Source organism: Notolabrus celidotus, chromosome 23, assembly GCF_009762535.1.
Source record: "Notolabrus celidotus isolate fNotCel1 chromosome 23, fNotCel1.pri, whole genome shotgun sequence".
NCBI lineage: Eukaryota > Metazoa > Chordata > Actinopteri > Labriformes > Labridae > Notolabrus > Notolabrus celidotus.
This window is the reverse complement of record NC_048294.1, coordinates 19,099,294-19,121,758: the sequence shown is the minus strand read 5'-3', so window position 1 is coordinate 19,121,758 and position 22,465 is coordinate 19,099,294. Positions and strand designations below refer to the sequence as shown.

Here is a 22,465-nt window from a genome sequence, read left to right as displayed (position 1 = left end):
GATATGGGATGTGGGTAAAGAAAGAGCACAGAGACAACTTCTGCTGTGCATTTTGAAGACATTTAATGTCGAACGTTACTGTAGAACAACTGAAAACTGAATAACGGTGATGCATTCACTGCACTACAAACTGAAACTTCACAAAAATCTCACCTTATACGAAAGACCTGCTTCCTGTTGGCACTGGACCAAAAATCTGCCTTTAAATTTAAAAAAAATAATGATTTCCTATTTATTGTGATAACTATCCATATCGACTGATATGAAAAAAATTATCGTGACGACATTTTTTCAGTATCGCCCAGCTCTAGCTCTGAGTGATGATTTCAAACGTACACTCTGGCTCCCGCTTTGAACACAGCTTTTGTGGGCGTCTCCCCGAGGGACAGAACTTCAGACTACTTTCAGTTTAAGTCCCAAACAAGGGCTTCAACTGATGGCTAATTTGACAGTTGACTAGCCATCAATAAGACACTTATTTGACTCATCATACATTGAACTGCAAGATAACTTAATGGTTCTTAATTAGATTAAATTTTAATGTAGTGTGGTAAAAGTGTAACACGGTAAAGACTTTCAGGTGTGGGACTGAAAAGCAGCGTGGCTCTAACATTGGAGCGCCGAATGTCACCATGCCTTCTTAAACACTTGTGCATTACTGATGTTCTCCCATGAAAAGCAGGTTCTTGTTCACAGATCTTGCAGGTGGCTCTGTTCTTTTGCAGCGATGAGTCAAATGGGGTTTGCGCTGTTTTGTTTACCTGTAGCTTCCCCATGGCTGTGTTGCATGCACCACCTTCAGCCATGAAAAAGGATTTTATGCGTGAAAAGCATGAAAACGTGCTATGAAGTCGCCAACAAATCATCGACTTGGTAATTTGTCTCTGGATCATTTCATCATCGATTTCTGTCAAAGAATCGTTGCACCACTATTCACGACATGCAGCTGGATGGAGGTATTACACACTGATACCTCGAAAAGTCCAGTGCTTGAAGCATAATCTGACTTGACCTTCTTGTTCTCATCATCATTACATGCAATCTGTGTTTTGCAGATGCAGATCAGGTTAAGTATGGGAAGAACCGTGTGGAGGCTGATGCCAAGCGGCTGCAGTCCAAGGAGGAAGAGCTGATGAAGAAGAAGCAGGAGATCAGGAACCATCTGACCCAGCGGAAGAAGGAGAGGATAGATCTGCGCACTGCTGTGGAAGCTGCTGCAGGTAAAAGATGAATAAAGAAGTTCATTTAAGATAAACAGGACAATATTTCTAGATTTAAGTCTTGGTTTGTAATGGCAGACTTCCGCCAGATCTATATCTGTCTCCGCTCTGCTGCAATTTGGCTCCCTGCTCTCTCGTCCCTCAACACTAATTCTGCGTCTTCAGAACGCGGCAAAAAGCAGCTACCCCAGTTAGTTAGAGTCATGAGACTGATGATTTCCTGCAGTAATTACAGAACTAGTTGTGTCCATGATGAGTCTCTTCTCATCCATGTTGTCTTTATGGTCCTCTGAAAACCTCTGACCTGTTGACTCCAGGCCTGGCTCCGCTCATCATGACGGTTTGTTGTTGTAGTTAAGTGAAATATGATCTGGTGATAACAAAGTGTCTTATTCTGAAAATTAACCCGATGTTTTAAGTTATTTCAATGCCTGACTTCCTGTCCGACTCGATCTGCTCTGTGCTGATTGATGCGTCGTGGTTGGCATCAGGCAAAAATAGAACTTTTGTGTATCCGCTGTGAAGGGCTCCAGATTGCCAGAACCAAGATAGAGCAGAAACACAACCGTGCAGAGCCAGTGGAAGTTAGCACATTGACTTTAATTGAACTCCGGAGCTCCAGGGCCGTGGTGGAGTGGAGACGGACCTGACACAGATCTGATTGAAGCTAGGCGCAAGATTTCCTTGATCGGTTGAAGTGATGATCTAAATAATAATCCCTCTCTCTTCCTCCTTTAGGTAAACGTTCTCATGCCTCGCTGTCAGAGCGCCTGAAGAAGGTGGAGGAGGACTGCAGGATGAAGGAGGAGGAGCGGGTGAACCTTGAACTGGAGCTGACGGAGGTGAAGGAGAGTTTGAAGAAAGCTCTTAGCGGTGGTGTCACTCTGGGCCTCACCATTGAACCCAAAACCGGCTCCTCTGGACTCCAGGTCAGAACTGAGACCCTGCACTGTTGTCTTGTGGTTCATTGATGGTGTCTAAAAGGGTGATTTTAAAACCTTTGCCTCCTAATTAAACTACATAAGGGTCAAAATCAGTAAGAGGTAGGAAAGCTTTTAGAAGCTCAGATTATTATTCTCTTTAACATTACGCTGAAGATCCCTACCTTTTGGTCCAAGACTGTGGTTTTTATTGCTCTCATCTCTTTACTTAGCTAACCTGACGCTGCCGAAATCATCATCTAACCTACATGCCACTAATAGCTGTCTAATCCTTTTCCTGTGTGTGTGTGTGTGTGTGTGTGTGTGTGTGTGTGTGTGTGTGTGTGTGTGTGTGTGTGTGTGTGTGTGTGTGTGTGTGTGTGTGTGTGTGTTTGTATGATTAGTCGCCATCCATGATGCGACGGACCCAGGGCTCCTCTCCCTTCTCCAGCTGTGACACTAGTGACACAGAGTCCTGCTCCCTGCCCGTCAACAGTGCCTCCCTGCTCCGCCGGCAGCAGGGCGGCCAGAAGCCCTCACCAGTCCGGGGACACGTGCTGAGGAAGGCCAAGGTCAGAGGTCACCGTGTGAAATAGAGTGCTCATACATGAGAGCTGTGGCTGTGTACTGAAATTCATTACCTTGGTCTATAGTGCTTTTATTAATATCGGTCAGGCTCAATTACTTGAAAAAGCCATAACCCCGAAGATACAAATGCAGCCACATTAAAGTAATAATTTTTGTGTGTGTTGATGTCATTAAAACATTAAATATAATCTCTATTTAAGATTCTAAATATGTAGTGACAACACAGCTCAGGCAATTTCATCAGAAATGATCGATCCAACCTCGGCTCAACAAACAAACATTTGAAAGGTTGTTTTCTTCCTCAAGAGGAGAAGAAGACCCATCAACTGCACGTAAATCACAAGACAACAGGTTTCTTTTTCGGGTTCATGGCGCTGAAGTAAACCAGAAGCCTCTGTGTAACTTATTATCTACAGTGAAACTGAGACTAACCAGAGACAGATGGAGAATCGCTCAACCAGGGAGGGCACTCTCCTTTTCACCTGATCGCAAGGTCACCTATTAAGTGTCTTACTGGACTTTAGACAGTGCAGCACACAGCAGAGAAAGACTTGGCAAGAAGTTGCTTATGGCTACACCACAACGACAAAATCAACCATTTATAGATACTTCAGGAAATGACATCACAGTAATTACAACTGGAAAAAGGCACTCATTAGCAGAGTTAGCATTAGCTAATCATTTCTATCATACTCTGAGGATTAAATCCGTCTCATGTTGACTTAGATAAACAGTTTGGTAGATCTTTGAGTTGATGGACCATCTTTATAAATTTCTACTTGATAAGTTGTTTGTAGTCATGTTAAGTAGAGACAATGTCAGTGACGGTATTAAAGGCATTATCATGCAAACTGTGTCTGAATGCAAAGTAAGAGTCTCTGTATTTCCTTTGCAGGAATGGGAGCAGAAGAGCGGCACATAAAGGAGCCACGCCCTCACTCCAGTCTCACTTTTATTTCTTTGTTTCTTTGGAAGAAATTGTGTATATATTTATTTAAAACTGTTCATACAGTGTGAGAGTGTTGATAGATGAGGACACAAGCATAGCATTCACAAGTAGCTGGTTTTAGCATCCCATCATTGCCTCAACATACCGCAACTTTTTACACTTTTTTACTCTCGAGCATGCTCAGAATACTACATTGTGCAACTTGTGTTGTCTGCTGTACTCTTTTCAAGCAACCACCTTTCTTTCTTTTCTTTCAAACAGGTTAAAACCAAGTATTTATTTGTAAATCTTTAAAGGAAATACTAGCTTCCCTTTGTTTATTTATGTTGATATATTTAAAGTTTTTTTTTTTTCTTTAAAATGTGTGGTGCTCCACAGAATACCATTCCCCACGCCATAAAATGGTTCTCATACAGCAGATCGCGTGCATGTGCACAAGTCCAGAATAACCATTACTAACACCAGATGAGGAACAACACTCTGCTCACAGGGACATTTTAAAAAGCAAAATTACCCTCAAGCTCTTTTAAATCTGGAGCAGCAAATGTTTGCAGGCTGCATTAAACTAGAAGGTCAAATAACAGTCCAATTCAAGAAATTGGTCCAGGTTCTAGTAAGTTAACTTCAAGAAACAACTTTCAAACAAATGTGTTTCTCAAGAGACATCAATCAAGAAATATTAGCACATGGCTGCCAAAGATAGCATGTCCAAGTGTCTCTTGGCCGGCTACGATGCTTTGACCGGTTGATTGTTCTGGCACGTCCTCCTCAGACGTCCTTTTTGTGACATTGACACAGCTACAGGTGTCCACCTCAGCTGCCACCTCTTAACAGCCAGAGAGGCCCGTCCTCCTGTAGGTCTGTAGCCATACAATACAATCGTTCAGCATGGTGTTTCTGTAACATCGCCACCTGAAGTGAAAACCTCAAACCCTAAATTAGCCAGGAACAATTCCAAAAACATACTGGTCATTTACACACATCAAATCACCCAGTACAGCTCTGACAATGCTGTTCCTGAGCTATGATATGCTAACTGTAAATGCTAAGTACTTTTGCTTCTTTAAAAAGTCCTGTAACGTGATTATGTATGGTTTCGGATTATGCCATAGGAGAACTTGGGTGTGCGCTAGCTGGTCAGGCAAGAACATGGCTGCCTTCAGATTTGGTGCTAGTTCTGTGCAAACTCCAGAATCTCAACCACATGGTTAACGTTAGTCCCTCATCCAAAAGCCTGAGTCCAGCTCCTGTTATCATGCCACTACTTTACTGTAGCCTGGTGATCTGTGTGTGAGCTCAGTGTCTCCAAAGCACATTTTAAATCCATCATCAATACAATGACTGAAGAAGACGCACTTGCTATACGTTCAAATGTGCTGTTCAGACCATTTCACTTAAACACACAAGCATTCCATCAACGTCACATTACTACGGTGCTTTATGTTACACTGCTTTTACTTTCCTAACATGTTGATACTGCTAAGTATTCATGCATAGACTGCATATAAGAAGTGGCCGTAACAACTGTTGCCACTTTGTTTTCTGCAATCTTAAGTTTAAAAAAACGTGTCCATCAGAGTGGATGCTTGGTGCTTTACCTTTATCCAATGTCAGGTCCATAGTCTGTATGGGAAGTTTCCTGGTTTCTATTTCTTTTATATATATATATATATATAATATTTTGGGGGGGGGGGTTGCCTTCATTTGATAGGACAGTGAAGAGAGACAGGAAATGTGGGGAGTAGAGAGCAGGGGAAGACATGCAGGAAATAGTCGACCAGCCAGTTATCGAACCGGTGACCTCTGCGAAGAGGACTATAGCCTCTGTATGTTGGGCGCTTAGACCGCTAGGCCACCAGCGGTTTCTATTTCTACTGCGTTTGTTGTCCAAGTAGTTCAGACCAATGACAGCTGAAAGGCTTTGGTGTCTGCAGTAAAAAAACTGTCTGTATGGAGAGCAAAAGCAGGAGGAAAACTATCCTGCATACTGACATTCCGACCCCTATCAGCGGTAATTCATTTCCTTACTCTATTTATCTCTGCGCTAAAATGCAGCTAACAATCCATTACAGATCACAAATGTCAACTTCAGTGACCAATCTGATTGCCCTCATTCAACTTCCAGCATTTCACTTTGTTTCCTTTTTCGAAGAAAGGCCGACTAACTTCCCCCTTTCCCTTTTACAAATCTGCATCAGGACGTTATTCCAGCAAACTTAAGACTTGTTAATCCGAAGTAAATCACGAGAAAATTGTTTTATCTACGGTTTGCTTCCGCTAAAGTAAGCTGGAGTACTGCTTTAGTTAATATTTACAGTTGCTACTCAGAGGAATATGATGAACCAGGGATTGACATGATTTATTCATGCTGACATTTTTTGAGGGGCAAGTTTTGCCTTACTTCCGATCTGACAGTCACTTCTCAAATTGCTACTTCGACCGGAAACAATGCATCACACTGAAAATTGAGTCTTGGTCATAAGTTTTGTATCACTAACAAATGGCTATAACGGAAATACCAGAGAGTTGTACATCCTTCAGGCATTTATCTTCATCAGATTGGTTCTGGGTAAACTGACTTGACAAGGTAGAACCACCTTGAAGAATATGGGCTGAATTTTCTTATCTTGTTTTTTTTAGCCAGCTGGACGTTGACCTAACTACTGAAACCAGAGGCCTTGATCACTTCTTTTATGCAGTCTATGTTATCGAGGTGCTTTTTTAGTAGAAGTAGAATGAACACAATGCTAATGGGTACCAAATACTCCTCAGTCATGTAGATATGTTCTATCCTCTCCTTGCTTTCAAACTAATAACCAGAATTCTGTGAGCTAGAGCTTAGTCAGCATGTTAGCATAAAAACTGGGACACACAGGGAGTTAAGTCTACAAGTATTTCGTGTATTTTATTACCTGTTGGCTCAGTGCGGTTTATAGCTGAGAGATACCTGATGATGTAAACCTGCTGTTCATAGCTTGGTACAGGCTTGGATGCATCAGTGTTTGTTTATGCACCTTATACCTTTTCTACTCTGTTGTATTATTAGACAGTCGCCACATCGGTGACAGACATGCTTGTAAATAACATAATAAACCTCTTGACAAACAGTTTTCATTGATGATGTGCTTTACTAGTGGGGGGCTCCCGGAAGTTCTCACACAACCACTAAATGGGTTTGCATGCAGCTGCAATAAATGTTCTGTATTAAGGCTGTTTGATTATGTGACATATTGCACAATAGTGTCTATATTTGATGCAGAAATGTCAACAAAAAGTCAAACGATAGTATTGCAAAAATAGAAGACCAAAATTAGCTCATCTCTGAGGGTCCACATATTGTTGCAGATTTTTAAACAAAGGCTACACGGAGTCAGGGCTGCGAACACCAATGATAGGACTCAATAAGGCTAAGGACCACTAAGATATAACATTTCCCCCAACTTCTAAGTTAATTATTGTCATTGAGATGCTTCATGTGCAGAAAATGACAGTGTTTTAAAAAAAGCTGAACTATTTTTTAAGTTGCAAATAAGGAAAGTCACAAAGAAGAGGTAGGAAGAGTTCAGAAATCAACATTTGGTGAATCACAGCCTCCATGCGTCTTGGCATGCTCTCCACCTGTCTTACACATTACTTTAGGGCATTGTCAGTTGATCGTCAGGTCAGCACCTTATTAAGCCTGTGTGCCTGTGTTTCAATTCAAGAGATACTGGAACAAAATTTCCTCCATGTATAACTAACTGTTTATTCATTTAATTAAGACAGAAAGGTCAGATTTTGCTTGGACAAAAGTCTTGTCGCATACAAAAATAATGTAGAAATTAAACATATACTTTACTTTGGATACGCAAACATGCTACAATAACATAAGAACATAAAGTCAAGTCATAACTTATTGAAAAAGTCCTCTGGAATGGCAAAGAAAGCAGTCTTGCAGGACTCCCAGAGTTCATCAAGATTCTTTGGTTTTATCCTCCAAACCTCCTCCTTCATCTTACCCCAGACATGCTCAATAATGTTCATGTCTTGTGACCGGGCAGGCCAATCCTTGAGCACCCAGCATTGGCCCTCTCTTGTGGTTTGGAATGTAATGGGCAGCAAGAACTTCTTGATATTTCAGGCTGGTGATGTTGCCATCCACTTTGCAGATCTCTTGCACACCCCATACTAGATGTAGCCCCAAACCATGATTTTTCCTCCACCAAACTTGACTGTTTTCTGGGTGAATCTTGGGTCCATGCAGGTTCCAACAGGTCTTCTGCAGTACTTCCGATGATCGGGATGCAGTTCAGTGGATGATTCATCAGAAAAATCCACCTTCTGCCACTTTTCCACTATATCCTTATGTGACAAGACTTTTGTCAAGCAGGGTAGGTGCTGATTCATAGAACATTTTCTTTCTTATACAGATCAGCCAGAACATTATGAGCACCTGCCCAATATACTGTGCAGGACCCTCTCTTGCCAGGTGACGAGACATGAACTTCATTAGACCTCTAGAGGTGTGCACAGACTGATGCCTGCTCCTTCCTAGGCATAAAAGTTACACAAAGGCCATATAACTGCCGTCATAAACTCCTCTCTCACCTCTGGTGTTGTACCCTCATCCTTCAAATCAGCCTCAATAACTCTGATACTCAAGAAACACAGTAGGCCGTCTGTTGGATAGGACCACAGGGGTCAGCCTCCAGCCCCCAATGCACATCACTGAGCACTGGCCAACCATGACCCTGTATCAGGGTCAGACCATCTCCAATTTGCAGCTCTTAAGGGGTGTTCCCCATCTGCAGGGGTCAGTACCTCCCAAAGGTGATGTGAGGAAGGAAAACCGGTGAACTTGTTATCTAACCGTCACAGCTTGGCCCTCGCTAACATACTTAGACACGTTCCTGCTTCCAACACATCAACAACAAGGATCCAATGTTTGCCTAACAAATCTCATCCACCAACAGCTGCCATTGTACTGACTTAAGCAATGTTATTCTCTTCACCCATTAAGGATCCTGTTAACATGGCTAATCCATACAAAAGAAGTTCTGCAGAAAACTTTTTGACAGCTGCAAAAGACTCTCCGATTTTCCCCTATGGGGTAGGTAGGTGCTGATTCATAGAACATTTTCTTTCTTATACAGATCAGCCCAGAACATTATGACCACCTGGCCAATATACTGTGCAGGCCCCCCTCTCGCCAGGTGACTAGGCATGAACTTCACTACCACCAAGTCCAACCTAAGGTTACACCCAGGTGTATGCCCAGATGGTGCACTCAGCCTCAGTAGCTCTTCTGTGGGATTGGACCACACGGGTCAGCCTCCAACACCCAATGCACATCTCTGAGCATTGACCGACCATGACCCTGTATCAGGGTCAGGCCATCTCCAATTTGCAGCTCTTAAGGGGTGTTCCCCATCTGCAGGAGTCAGTACCTACCAAAGGTGATGTGAGGAAGGAAAACAGGTGAACCTGTTATCTAACAATCACAGCTTGGCCCTCGCTCACATGCTTACACACGTTCCAGCTTCCAACACATCAACAACAAGGATCAAATGTTTGCCTAACAAATCTCATCCACCAACAGCTGCCATTGTACTGACTTAAGCAATGTTATTCTCTTCACCCATTAGGGATCATGTTGTTATGGATAATACATATATATTGTTGCACATTATGTCGTATCTTGACCGCCAGTGATGTGTAGATGCAGAAGGAATCTTCGTGACACTGGCTTGCTTGCATAGTAATACGTTTATTACAAGAAAACAATACCAGTATCGAACAAGCACCCGGAATGCTTGGGAGAACAGCTCTGCAAATCTGCTGACTCCCAGAATGCTGTTGACCAGCACCTTTTATAGGTCTGGTAACCAATAACATAGCCTACTGCAAAGCCCAAACTTATCTTGATCTCTAGTTATCTACTTTACCCTCCTGGGCTCTGCTAGCCTAATGGTTACAAAACTTGTCCATGCATGTCACTAAATTGGAAAGGGGGTCTCAAACAAATTCCTTGAATGTCTGGGGCAACATAGGTTTCTCTTTGACTTGTTTTACATCAGTTACTTATTTCCTATCAGATACTTCAATTATTAATAGGAATGAAACACAAATGTAACCTTAATTGTGCTCATGTGATATCCATGGTGAATGTGCAGTAGATGTGAATTACACCTTTATTGATAGGCACTTCTCATCTGCAGTGAGGCAAACTTGGCGTCTTCAAGGTGGAGTTACTTTGAATACATTTGACTATCAGCTGCTGCAGGGCTCTCACATGCTTTGTGGCTGGTAGATAAACTCAGTCGGTATATGGACTGTTTTTATAGAGGGCTTTGTCCAGTTTTGAGTCAACAACTTGAAGCACCTTTCATCACGTCACTTTCACCCTTACACACCACATTCATAAACTGATGGCGGCTATGTAATTTGTCCATCAATAGGACAAAATGTAGTTTGTTCGATAGTCACCACTCGACTATTCGATAGTCACTATTGTGAACCATGACTTTAGAATATTTTTCTCAGATATATTTATGGCTGCGATAAAGAAAAGCTCATTTTACCTGGGAAAGAAGTTCTGCAGAAAACTCTTTGACAACTGCAAAAGACTCTCTGATTTTCTCCATTTCTGAGTCCCACATCGCCTCACCTTTCAGTGACAACTGGCACTTATGCTTTAGTTTTCTTTTGTCATTTAATTTGTTATAAACACTATCAGTAGCTTGTGACGCATTAGAACCAGCCACTGGTAAACATTTGAAAAACCTTTAACTTTGAGATTATAGGCACATGAATGATTCGATGAATTGTTAAACAATTATTTGAACATTTGAAAATCCCGATCCCTCCCTACTTACAACATCTTTCCTTTTTGAATACAAATATTGATGTGAAAAATAGAGATATGTAGACGAGGTAAATACTCTGTGTCTTTATGTACAACTCAGTGCGGTAAGTAACTGAGAGTGATACCTGATGATGTAAATGGGACTTACTGTTTTCAGTGACGTTGTGCTTTACTGGTGCGGCTTGTACTACAGAGGAGTTCTCAAAGAGTTCTCTGTAAATAGGTGCTGATAGATAGAAAACCTTCTTTCTTAGACATATCAGCCCAGAACATTATGACCACCTGGCCAATATACTGTGCAGGCCCCCCTCTCGCCAGGTGGCTAGGCATGAACTTCACTACCACCAAGTCCAACCTAAGGTTACACCCAGGTGTATGCCCAGATGGTGCACTCAGACACAGTAGCTCTTCTGTGGGATTGGACCACACGGGTCAGCCTCCAACACCCAATGCACATCTCTGAGCATTGACCGACCATGACCCTGTATCAGGGTCAGGCCATCTCTAATTTGCAGCTCTTAAGGGGTGTTCCCCATCTGCAGGAGTCAGTACCTACCAAAGGTGATGTGAGGAAGGAAAACAGGTGAACCTGTTATCTAACCATCACAGCTTGGCCCTCGCTCACATGCTTACACACGTTCCAGCTTCCAACACATCAACAACAAGGATCAAATGTTTGCCTAACAAATCTCATCCACCAACAGCTGCCATTGTACTGACTTAAGCAATGTTATTCTCTTCACCCATTAGGGATCATGTTGTTATGGATATTACATATATATTGTTGCACATCATTAATAGGAATGAAACATAAATGTAACCTTCATTGTGCTCATGTGAAATCCATGGTGAATGTGCAGTAGATGGAATTAAACCTTTGTTGATAGGCACTTCTCACCTGCAGTGAGGCAAACTTGACCTCTTCAAGGTGGAGTTACTTTGACTACATTTGACTAACAGCTGCTGTAGGGCTCTCACATGCTTTGTGGCTGGTAGATAAACTCAGTCGGTAAATGGACTGTTTTTATAGAGGGCTTTGTCCAGTTTTGAGTCAACAACTCAAAGCACTTTTTCATCACGTCACTTTCACACCACATTCATAAACTGATGGCTGCTATGTAACGTGCCCATCAATAGGACAACATTTAGTTTGCCAAAAAAATTGCTTAACTGTTCAACACGTCTGTGAAGGTTGTCAGTCATCCAGGTCATGGAAATTCAAAGCTTGATCCGAAAAGGCAACTGGCATTGGTAGAAATTCTTGAAGATGTTTCATCTCTTCTCTGAAAGGCTTCTTCAGTTCCAACCAGAGTGGTGGACGGAGCTAGAAAATATACACCTCGCAGGGATTATTTGACTCACACCATCCCACACAAGCTAGGGGTAATAAGAACCCTTCACCATAGAGCTCAGGATGCACCTACAGGGACTGAGGGAAGGAAGAAGGAAACATATCACGAAAGCACTTGAAACCTGTGGCTATCCTAACTGAGCCTTCAAGAAGCACAATTCCAGCAGAGAGCACAATAACAACAGAGCATTGTTATCACTTACTTATCTGGGGAATCTGAGAAACTCTGGGAGATTTTCAACAAACACAACATCCCAGTACATTCCATGCCCTCCAACACACTGAGACAGAAAATGGATCATTCCAGAGACAAATCACCACAGCACAAAATCAGAAATGTAGTTTATGCCATTCAGTGCAGTGGCGACTGCAGCAAACTGTCTATTAGCAAAACTAAGCAACCTGTCCACTGACGCATAATATACTCACAACCCCTTGGATGAGCACCTTAGTGTTGGAGATTTCCCTCGAGAACAAGAAGGTCGCTTCCTTGGGACTTGGGGTCGCAGGGAGGAAGGCTCTAACTGTTATTTGTGCATATGCACCAAATAGCAGTTCAGAGTACAGGGCCTTCTTGGAGACTCTGGGTGGAGTCCTGGAAGGAATCCCAGCTGGGGACTCCATTGTAGTTCTGGGGGACTTTACCTGGAGAGGTCAACTAATCATGTGTTAGTTTATACTTGGCTGCCTGACAGACCTGCTTAACCCAAGTGTGCAGTGCGGGTGAACTGGGAACGTCTGGTGGAGGCCCCTGTCTGTTAGGTCTTGAACTCCCTCCTCCAAAAGGACTTCTTGTGCATAAGAGGTTGGGGACATGGAATCCAAATGGACCATGTTGAAAGCCTCCATTGTGGAAGCGGCTGATAAAAGTTGTGGCCTCAAGGCCAATGGTGCCTGTCATGGCGGTAACCTTGGAACCCGCTGGTGGACACCAGCTGTGAAGAAAGCCGTCAGGCTAGCCCAGGAGTCTCTGGAAACAGCTGACAAGTAGCCTTAGAGGCAGGGTTAGGAGCTTGGACATCCGGAGGGAGACAGTTGAGGTGGTTTGTGCGTTTGTTAAGGGTGCCTCTCAGATGCCTCCCTTTAGAGGTGTACCTGACACGTCCAAATAGGTTTCCTCAGGAGGAGCTGTAAGATGTTGCTGGGGAGAGGGATGTCTAGGTCGATCTGTTTGGACTGCTGCCTCACTGATCCGACCCAGGATAAGCCGATGAAAATGGTAGACTCTACGTCTTTATCCATCTTCATCGGGATTCAACTCACCCTCTCTCCCCTACAAACATTCAGGCACATGTGCTGTGAAACAGGAAGCAACTGTCAATAAACCACTTCAGCTCACATTTAGCTCAATCGTCTTTACTGAAAAAACTTTGTGCAATGTTTGTTAAGTTTAAACAAAACAACAGCAAGACAATTTAAATTTGTAACCGCTTTGGCCAGTGTAAATACAACACTATCTGTCTTGTTTGCGGAAGCTATTGAGGATGTCATTTTGACCAGGATAAGACAATAATATCATTAGTACACATTTTGAACTAAATACTGTTCACTAATAAAATATATACTACAATTAATATAAATTAAAATGTCACTAACATCTCACTAACTACAGAGATAGTTACAAAGCTGTGTCAAAGACAGGAGGAGGAGACGACCTTCTACAGATTTGCATGACGGTCTTAGTGATATTAGCCCCGGATTTGTTTCATGTGCCACATTCAGTCACAGAGCGCCAGCATGACGGAGAGGATCTTCCTGGCTGTCTTGTGTCTCTCAGGTCAGAAAATTCTCTCTTGTTGATTCTTGACTGCTACAGGTCACAATCTGAAAGTTATTGAAATACAGTGTTTATTTGGGCAGCTATTTTAGATTTAGTCTTAGGTGTTAGACAAAAATGCCTGATAGTTTTAGTCACATTTAAGTCTTTTCAGCCCTTTATAGTTTTAGTCTAGTTTTAGTCGATGGAAACTCCAAACTCTTTAGTCTAGTTTTAGTCACATTTAAGTCTTTGCTTTTTGCCAAAACATTTTCTCTCTTAAAAATAATTAATGTAGTCGATCAGATGTTGATATCAGGATTGTACCAAGTGTTCAAATAGTCAATATTTCACTCTTTTAACACTTTTGTGTAATATCTTAAGTTTAATGATTTAGCCTCTCACTGCTAAAAAGTAAAAAGAAAACATTCTTGATGTGACCACTATGAAGATATTTTGATTCTCTTGATTCAAATAAAAATGCCATAAACACAATATAAGGGCTGTATTGCACTTTTACGACGGTCCCTGAATGCACCTCGCAGTAACAGAGGCACTGGACAGACAGTCCACTGCACTCTGAAATGCATCGGCATCTTTCAAGTTGATCCAAACTTACTAAATGTGTCTGATGTATCACCAAACTGGATTAAATCAAGCTGTAGACGGGAGCTTTTTACGGTAATTGCGGCAAAAACGGCAAATATTAAACAGACGTCCCCCGGTTGTGTCTTTGTCACTAACGCACACCGAAGGTTTAAATCCTCATTGAAGATGAGACAGATGCATGAAGGTGAGGAGAGCTGGTTCATAAAGCACACCTGCTGCAGGTAGAGACCAAGTGAACACTGCACCCCTCAGATAATAACTCAGCCTGTCACATGAATGCATCACTTTTATTTCTAAAGATTAGACGCACAGCGGAGGAAACAGGAATTTTGAATGTCCGACGGTCGGCCACTAATGTTTTCGTCTCGTCATCCTCTCGTTAACAAAAAACATACGTTCATCAGAGTTTTTGGTAACACTTTATATTAACTACACACTTTTAAGCATTAGTTAAGCATTAATTAATGCTTTACTCATCATCTGTAAAGCATTGTTCATACATTAATACTCATTTATATATCATGTACGAACACAGTTATAAATGTTTTATTATTCATGAATATGACTCTATAATGTGTTAACTAACTCATTGTTCATACTTTATAAATGATGGATTCACCAATTACATATGAGCTATTATGGTCATTATAAACCAGTTATAAACACATTTACAGGTTATGATTCTAACATTTAGTAAGGGTTAGTGAACACCTTATTACATAGCAAATTATGATTAATAAAGGTAATCACAAAGGACTTATAAGCTGCTTGTTCATGGTTTTGTGAGCTGATCTAAAGTGAGGACATTTTATGCTTTACAAAGCATTCATTAATGAGATTTAAGACCAGCAGCACCTTAAAACACAGAAGTCACAGATATTGATTCAACAGAATAAGGAAACATGGACTTAAACTTGTGTTTATTAAAAGGAAACAACCTCTGTAACCGCATTTATCAAAATAACTCTACATATGAACTTAAAATACTCTGCAACTGAAAAAGAAACTCTCTCAAACTTAAAGTGCTCACAGTGGAAAACTCAAATAAAATATGACATATCAAATATAGAAAAAGACAGTAACATTTAAACGCTGTCTGTATAAAACCATTTGTAAACACAAGTTAAAATGCAGCTGAAAAACTGAACAATAACTTGGATTCTGTGTTTTAAGGTGCTGCTGGTCTTCAATTCCATTAATGAATGCTTTGTAAAGCATAAAAAGTCCTCACTTTAGATCAGTTCACAAAACCATGAACAAGCAGTTTATAAGTCCTTTGTGACTACCTTAATTAATCATAATTTGCTATGTAATAAGGTGTTCACTAACCCTTACTAAATGTTAGAATCATAACCTGTAAATGTGTTTATAACTGGTTTATAATGACCATAATAGCTCATTTGTATTTGGTGAATCCATCATTTATACTGTATGAACAAAGAGTTAGTTAACACATTATAGAGAGTCATATTCAGTCATATTGAGTCATATTCATGAATAATAAAACATTTATAACTGTGTTTGTATATGATATATGTAGTGGCTTGCTTTCGCCAAACGAAACAAACACCTATAAGCCACTGAGGGGCTGCTTTACCGGGACTCAGTTGACGCGTCCTCCTCGTCAGGATGAATGAATGAAGTCCGCTCGTGCATTGACATCAACGGGTTTATTAGACACACAATATACGCACAGCCGATCAATCCACACTTGCATCTAATCGAACTTGTAGAATTACAGGCTTACGTCTATTGTAGACAATACGATGACAATGATGGAACAAGACGGAACGAGACGTTCGAGACAATCGAGACGATCGAGACGGTCAAAAACTGTTTGCTACCCGGTAGGCAGCTCACCTGCCACTGATTGGGTCTTCTTCCCTATATGCTTTCTAACACCTGGTTTGACACACCCGCCACCTAGTGTCCACACAAGTGCATCAAACACACAAACAGTCCACACATAATATTGACACACATATGGCTCTAACAATATATAAATGAGTATTGATGTATGAACAATGCTTTACAGATGATGAGTTAAGCATTAATTAATGCTTAACTAATGCTTAAAAGTGTGTAGTTAATATAAAGTGTTACCAAGTTTTTATTATCAATGATGCAGTTAAGCCTGTCTTAGTCTCATTTTCGTCATGGAAAAATGGTCGTTGACGAACATTTATTGTCATAATTTTCTTTAACGAAATTAACACTAGAGCAGACCCATTAACCAGAACTACAGCCCCAGCTAGTGGCAGGTGGCTGCATGACAGATATAACACATTAACCGTACAACATTTCAGGCCTGCAATCATAAGAATCATTATCATCAACAGACTAGTTATTCTGTTGCCCATTAAGGAGGGTGACAACATGTAGTCCGATCAATCAATCAATCGATCAATCAATCAAGCAATCAAGCAATCAATCAATCTTTATTTGTATACCGCCAAATCACACCAACAAACGTTATCTCAAGACGCTATTACAAACAAAGCAGGTCTAGACCGTACTCTATGTTAAATTATTAACAAAGATCCAACATCACAACAGGATAAGATCCAGTCCCATCATACAGGCAGGACTCAGTCTGATCTCATCTTAATCCACCATGAGCAGAGCGCTTTGCAGCATTTAGCAAGTTACAGTGGCAAGGACAAACTTCCTTTAACAGGCAGAAACCTCATGAAGAAAGAAGAAAATTAGACAATAAACAGTGGGTAGCGCTGTTGCCTCAAAGTTAGAAGGTTCCGGGTTTGAGTCAGGTGCCTTTCTGTGTGGAGTTTGCATGTTCTCCTTGTGCATGTGTGGGTTCTCTCCGGGCACTCTGGCTTCCTCACACAGTCCAAAAACATGCTCACCAGGTTAATTGGTCTCTCTAAATTGCCCGTAGGTGTGTGTGTGTGTGTGTGTGTGTGTGTGTGTGTGTGTGTGCGTGTGCGTGTGTGAGTGTGTGTGCGTGAATAGTTGTCTGCTTTCCGCCCGAAGTCAGCTCCCCACAACCCCGAATGGGATAAGCGGTCAAGATAATGGATAGATTGAACTTACTTTAGTTTTGTTCAGTCAGCATGATTAATTAGTGTTATTGTACCATTCAAAATTAAGTTGGACCCAAACATTACAAACAGGTAATGGTAGTGTCAATACTAAATGTTCATTCAACATATTTACCATTAGTTGTTTCAACAAAATTGTGTTTCGCTAAATGAAAGCATTTTAATGAGGTGGAAATTCTTTCCATAATTTTATTACGATTACCCAACAATTGGGTGTACAAGTGTACAAAATACTTCTCCTCACCTTCAAATCCATATACAACCTCGCCCCTCCATATCTCTCTGACCTCCTCCATACTGCCACACCCGTCCGCACCCTCAGATCCTCCTCCTCCATCCATCTCACTGTCCCCCCTGCTCGCCTTGTTACCATGGTGATCAGAGCCTTCAGACGCTCTGCTCCCCAGCTCTAGAACTCTCTCCCACCTGACCTCTGTAATACAGACTCACTCCCACATTTTAAATCCAAACTCAAAACTCATCTGTTTAGACTGGCTTATTCCATCTGACCACAACTCCACCGTTCATTCTTTTAAAACGTTTTAAATTGTATATTATGATTTGTTACTTAAACTCTGTTTGTTTTAATGATATAAGGTGACCTTGAGTGTCAAGAAAGACACCTATAAATAGAATAAATAATACAAATATTATTATTATTGTTATTATCAGTGAGCATTGGCCGATCATAGCTCTGTATCAGGGTCAGACCATCTCCAATTTGCAGCTCTTAATGGGTGTTCCCCAACTGCAGAGGTCAGTACCTACCAAAGTGATGTGAGGAAGGAAAACAGGTGAACCTGTTATCTAACCATCATAGCTTGGCCCTTGCTCACATGCTTAGACACGTTCCTGCTTCCAACACATCAACAACAAGGATCCAATGTTTGCCTAACAAATCTCATCCACCAACAGCTGCCATTGTACTGACTTAAGCAATGTTATTCTCTTAACCCATTAAGGATCATGTTGTCATGGCTAATCCATACACATTGTTGCACATCATTAATAGGAATGAAACATAAATGTAACCTTCATTGTGCTCATGTGAAATCCATGGTGAATGTGCAGTAGATGTGAATTACACCTTTGTTGATTGGCACTTCTCACCTGCAGTGAGGCAAACTTGGCATCTTCAAGGTGGAGTTACTTTGAATACATTTGACTAACAGCTGCTGCAGGGCTCTCACATGCTTTGTGGCTGGTAGGTCAACTCAGTTGGTAAATGGACTGTTTTTATAGAGTGCCTTGTACGGTTTCGAGTCAACAACTTGAGGCACTTTTTCATCATATTTCATATTCACCCTTACACACCACATTCATAAACTAACGGCTGCTATATATCATGCCCATAAATAGGACAACATTTAGTTTGTTCGATAGTCACTACTCGACTATTAGATAGAAAGCAAAGGCCCTTTTTTCCATCCTAAACAACATAATGCAAATGCTGGACTCTCTTGCTTCTCATCTGCCCTCCACCGCCACATGTAACTCCCTGATGTCGTTTTTCAATGCAAAAGTGGACAAGATTCACCAGCAGTTAACCCCTGGCACCTCCTACAGCTTGTCTTTTTTGGTTCTCTTATCCCCCTCTCTCACACTTCACGTTTCATACTTCCCTCTGTTGTTGAAATATCTGACCTCATTTGGAAATCTAAATCATCTATCTGTCTGTTAGACCCACTTCCTACCACCCTAGTAAAGCCTGCCCACCCTCCCTGTCTTTCCATATAACTGCCGTCATAAACTCCTCTCTTACCTCTGGTGTTGTACCCTCATCTTTCAAATCAGCCTCAATAACTCTGATACTCAAGAAACCTGGATCAGACCACACTGACTTCAATAACTTATGTGCTATTTCAAACCTACTATATCTATCCAAATCCTTTAAAAAAACAGTTGCATCTCAGGTCCATACTCACTTGTCTGACAATGACCTTTCTGAACAGTTCCAGTCTGGTTTCCGCCCCATCCACAGCACAGAAATGGCACTCACCTTCTATTCAAATCCTTCAAATCCCAGTCATTTTCAGTCACTACCAGTGTTTCCCAGGGTTCTGTCCTGGGGCCTCTTCTATTCATCATCTATCTTCTTCCTCTTAGAAATATTTTCCATAAATTTAACATTAGTTTCCATTGCTATGCGGATAACACCCAGCTCTACCTGTCAACCAAACCTATCTCCTCCCTCCTTCCTTCCCACCCACTATGCTCTCTGACTGTCTCAATGAAATAAAATCCTGGTCTACCTGCAACTTTCTCAAATTTAACAGTGATAAAACCTAGGTTTTCCTCATTGGCACCAAATCCACCATTTCAAAGCTCGACAGTTGACAACTCCTCAGTTTTTTCCCCAGGTTAAGAGTCTGGGTTTTATCCTCGACAGCACACTATCATTTAAATCTCCCATCAAAAATGTCACTTGGGCTGCATATTTCCATCTACATAACATCAATCGCCTCCGCCCATCCCTCACACCCAACAGTACTGCTGTTCTCGTTCACACCCTGGTAACATCACGCATCAATTATTGTAATTCCCTCCTCTTTGGTCTCCCTCTAAAATCCATCCATGAACTCCAACTGGTGACGTGACAGAAGAGGTGTCTTGTTAATTTATCAGCATCACTTCATAAAATATTCAAAATGTAAATTAAAATAAACAAAAATCTATGTCACATAAAACTATTGTATTTATATTTAGAGTTTTCCATTTCCATGTACATTAAAAAGAGTTTTAACATTAATTTTAATGAAAAACGAGTGAGTTATCCTCATTGAACCATGATCTGTCAGAAATAAAAAACACCAATGGACTAAATCTTGATTTAAATGGTTAGTAACGGAGTTAAAAATTAGATTTAAAAAAAATGTGTATTGGGATTTTTTGGGGTTCTGACACATGGAGCGCCGCCTGCAAGCTAGTTCAGGCAGACAACTCGAGCCGCGCTCATCATACTGACACGTCACCACCTCTCCATCAGCTGATCTCAACATCCTCATTCGGCGGTCTATTTAAACGGCAAGCCTCCTGTCTCTGCCTCTGCTTGCAGTGCTCCTGCTGTTCTGCTCAGTGCTGTGTGAAGTTTGTCCCCACCTCCTCCCCGGCTTCCACCTGCGGGCTCCGAGGGGGTTAGTCCTCTCTCATTGCTCCTAATGTCTGCATTTAAATAATCTACGAGGAGTAATGAAATTCGGAGCCCACACGCCAAACACAATACTGTATGCTGCAATAAACTTATTAAGTAAACGTGAGTTGTCTGACTGAATTTTGGATAATCGAATATGCCCTAGGTCAAACTGAACCAGGAACATTATTGCTGTTCCAGAGAAACAAACATAACAGGAGGGTTAAGGGGTGTTCCCCCTCTGAAGGGGTCAATACCTACCAAAAGGGATGTGAGGAAGGACTTCTCACCTGCAGTGAGGCAAACTTGACGTCTTCTAGGTGGAGTTACTTTGACTACATTTGACTAACAGCTGCTGCAGGGCTCTCACATGCTTTGTGGCTAGTAGGTCAACTCAGTTGGTATATGGACTGTTTTTATAGAGGGCTTTGTCCAGTTTTGAGTCAACAACTTGAAGCACCTTTCATCACATCACTTTCACCCTTACACACCACATTCATAAACTGATGGCGGCTATGTAATAGTCGTTTGATTTTGTTCGATAGTCACCACTCGACTATTCGATAGTCACTATTGTGAACCATGACTTTAGAATATTCTTCTTAGATATATTTATGGCTGTGATCAAGAAAAGCTAATTTTACCTGGGAAAGAAGTTCTGCAGAAAACTTTTTGACAGCTGCAAAAGACTCTCCGATTTTCTCCATTTCTGAGTCCCACATCGCCTCACCTTTCAGTGACAACTGGCACTTATGCTTTAGTTTTCTTTTGTCATTTAATTTGTTATAAACACTATCAGTAGCTTGTGATGCATTAGAACCAGTCACTGGTAAACATTTGAAAAACCTTTAACTTTGAGATTATAGGCACATGAATGATTCGATTAATTGTTAAAGATATATTTGAGCATTTGAAAATCCCATTCACAGTGGCTCTTCTGTGGGATTGGACCACAGGGGTCAGCCTCCAGCCCCCAATACACATCACTGAGCATTGGCCGACCATGGCCCTGTATCAGGGTCAGACCATCTCCAATTTGCAGCTCTTGAGGGGTGTTCCCCATCTGCAGAGGTCAGTACCTACCAAAAGTGATGTGAGGAAGGAAAACAGGTGAACCTGTTATCTAACCATCACAGCTTGGCCCTCGCTCACATGCTTACACACGTTCCTGCTTCCAACACATCAACAACAAGGATCAAATGTTTGCCTAACAAATCTCATCCACCAACAGCTGCCATTGTACTGACTTAAGCAATGTTATTCTCTTAACCCATTAGGGATCATGTTATGGCTAATACATATATATTGTTTCACATCATTAATAGGAATGAAACATAAATGTAAACTTAATTGTGCTCATGTGAAATCCATGGTGAATGTGCAGTAGATGTGAATTACACCTTTGTTGATAGGCACTTCTCACCTGCAGTGAGGCAAACTTGGCGTCTTCAAGGTGGAGTTACTTTGAATACATTTGACTAACAGCTGCTGCAGGGCTCTCACATGCTTTGTGGCTGGTAAATAAACTCAGTTGGTAAATGGACTGTTTTTATATAGTGCTTTGTCGAGCCAGTTGAGGTGGTTTGTGCGTTTGTTAAGGGTGCCTCCCAGATGCCTCCCTTTAGAGGTGTACCACATCCATATAGGTTTCCTCAGGAGGAGCTGTAAGATGTTGCTGGGGAGAGGGATGTCTAGGTCGATCTGTTTGGACTGCTGCCTCACCCATCCAACCTGGATAAGCAGATGAAAATGGTAGACTCTACATCTTTATCCATCTTCACCGGGTTTCAACTCACCCTCTCTCCCCTACAAACATTCAGGCACATGTGCTGTGAAACAGGAAGAAACTGCCAATAAACCACTTCAGCACACATTCAGATAAGATAAGATATAAGATATACTTTATTTGTCCCACGGGACAGGGGAATACAACAATGTACTAACATTGTTAAAAAATATAATAACAATAATAGTAGCAATGACAAGGGTAAAATATAATAGAATAAAATAGAATAAAATAGAATAAAATAGAATTAAAT

The 22,465-nt window shown here is 41.4% G+C and overlaps 1 protein-coding gene across 2 annotated transcripts in view; it reads left to right on the top strand.

Annotated features, from left to right (window-relative positions):
- The window catches only part of afap1 (actin filament associated protein 1), a 63,820-nt gene extending 58,427 nt beyond the window's left edge, over positions 1-5,393 (top strand). For both annotated transcript variants that reach the window (XM_034677293.1, XM_034677294.1), the window contains exons 14-17: positions 1,056-1,220; positions 1,959-2,149; positions 2,545-2,712; positions 3,624-5,393. In XM_034677293.1, coding sequence (XP_034533184.1) covers positions 1,056-1,220; positions 1,959-2,149; positions 2,545-2,712; positions 3,624-3,650 — 551 coding nt within the window. In that variant the 3' untranslated portion in view covers positions 3,651-5,393. The remainder of the gene's footprint in view (positions 1-1,055; positions 1,221-1,958; positions 2,150-2,544; positions 2,713-3,623) is intronic.
- Positions 5,394-22,465: the final 17,072 nt, after the last annotated feature.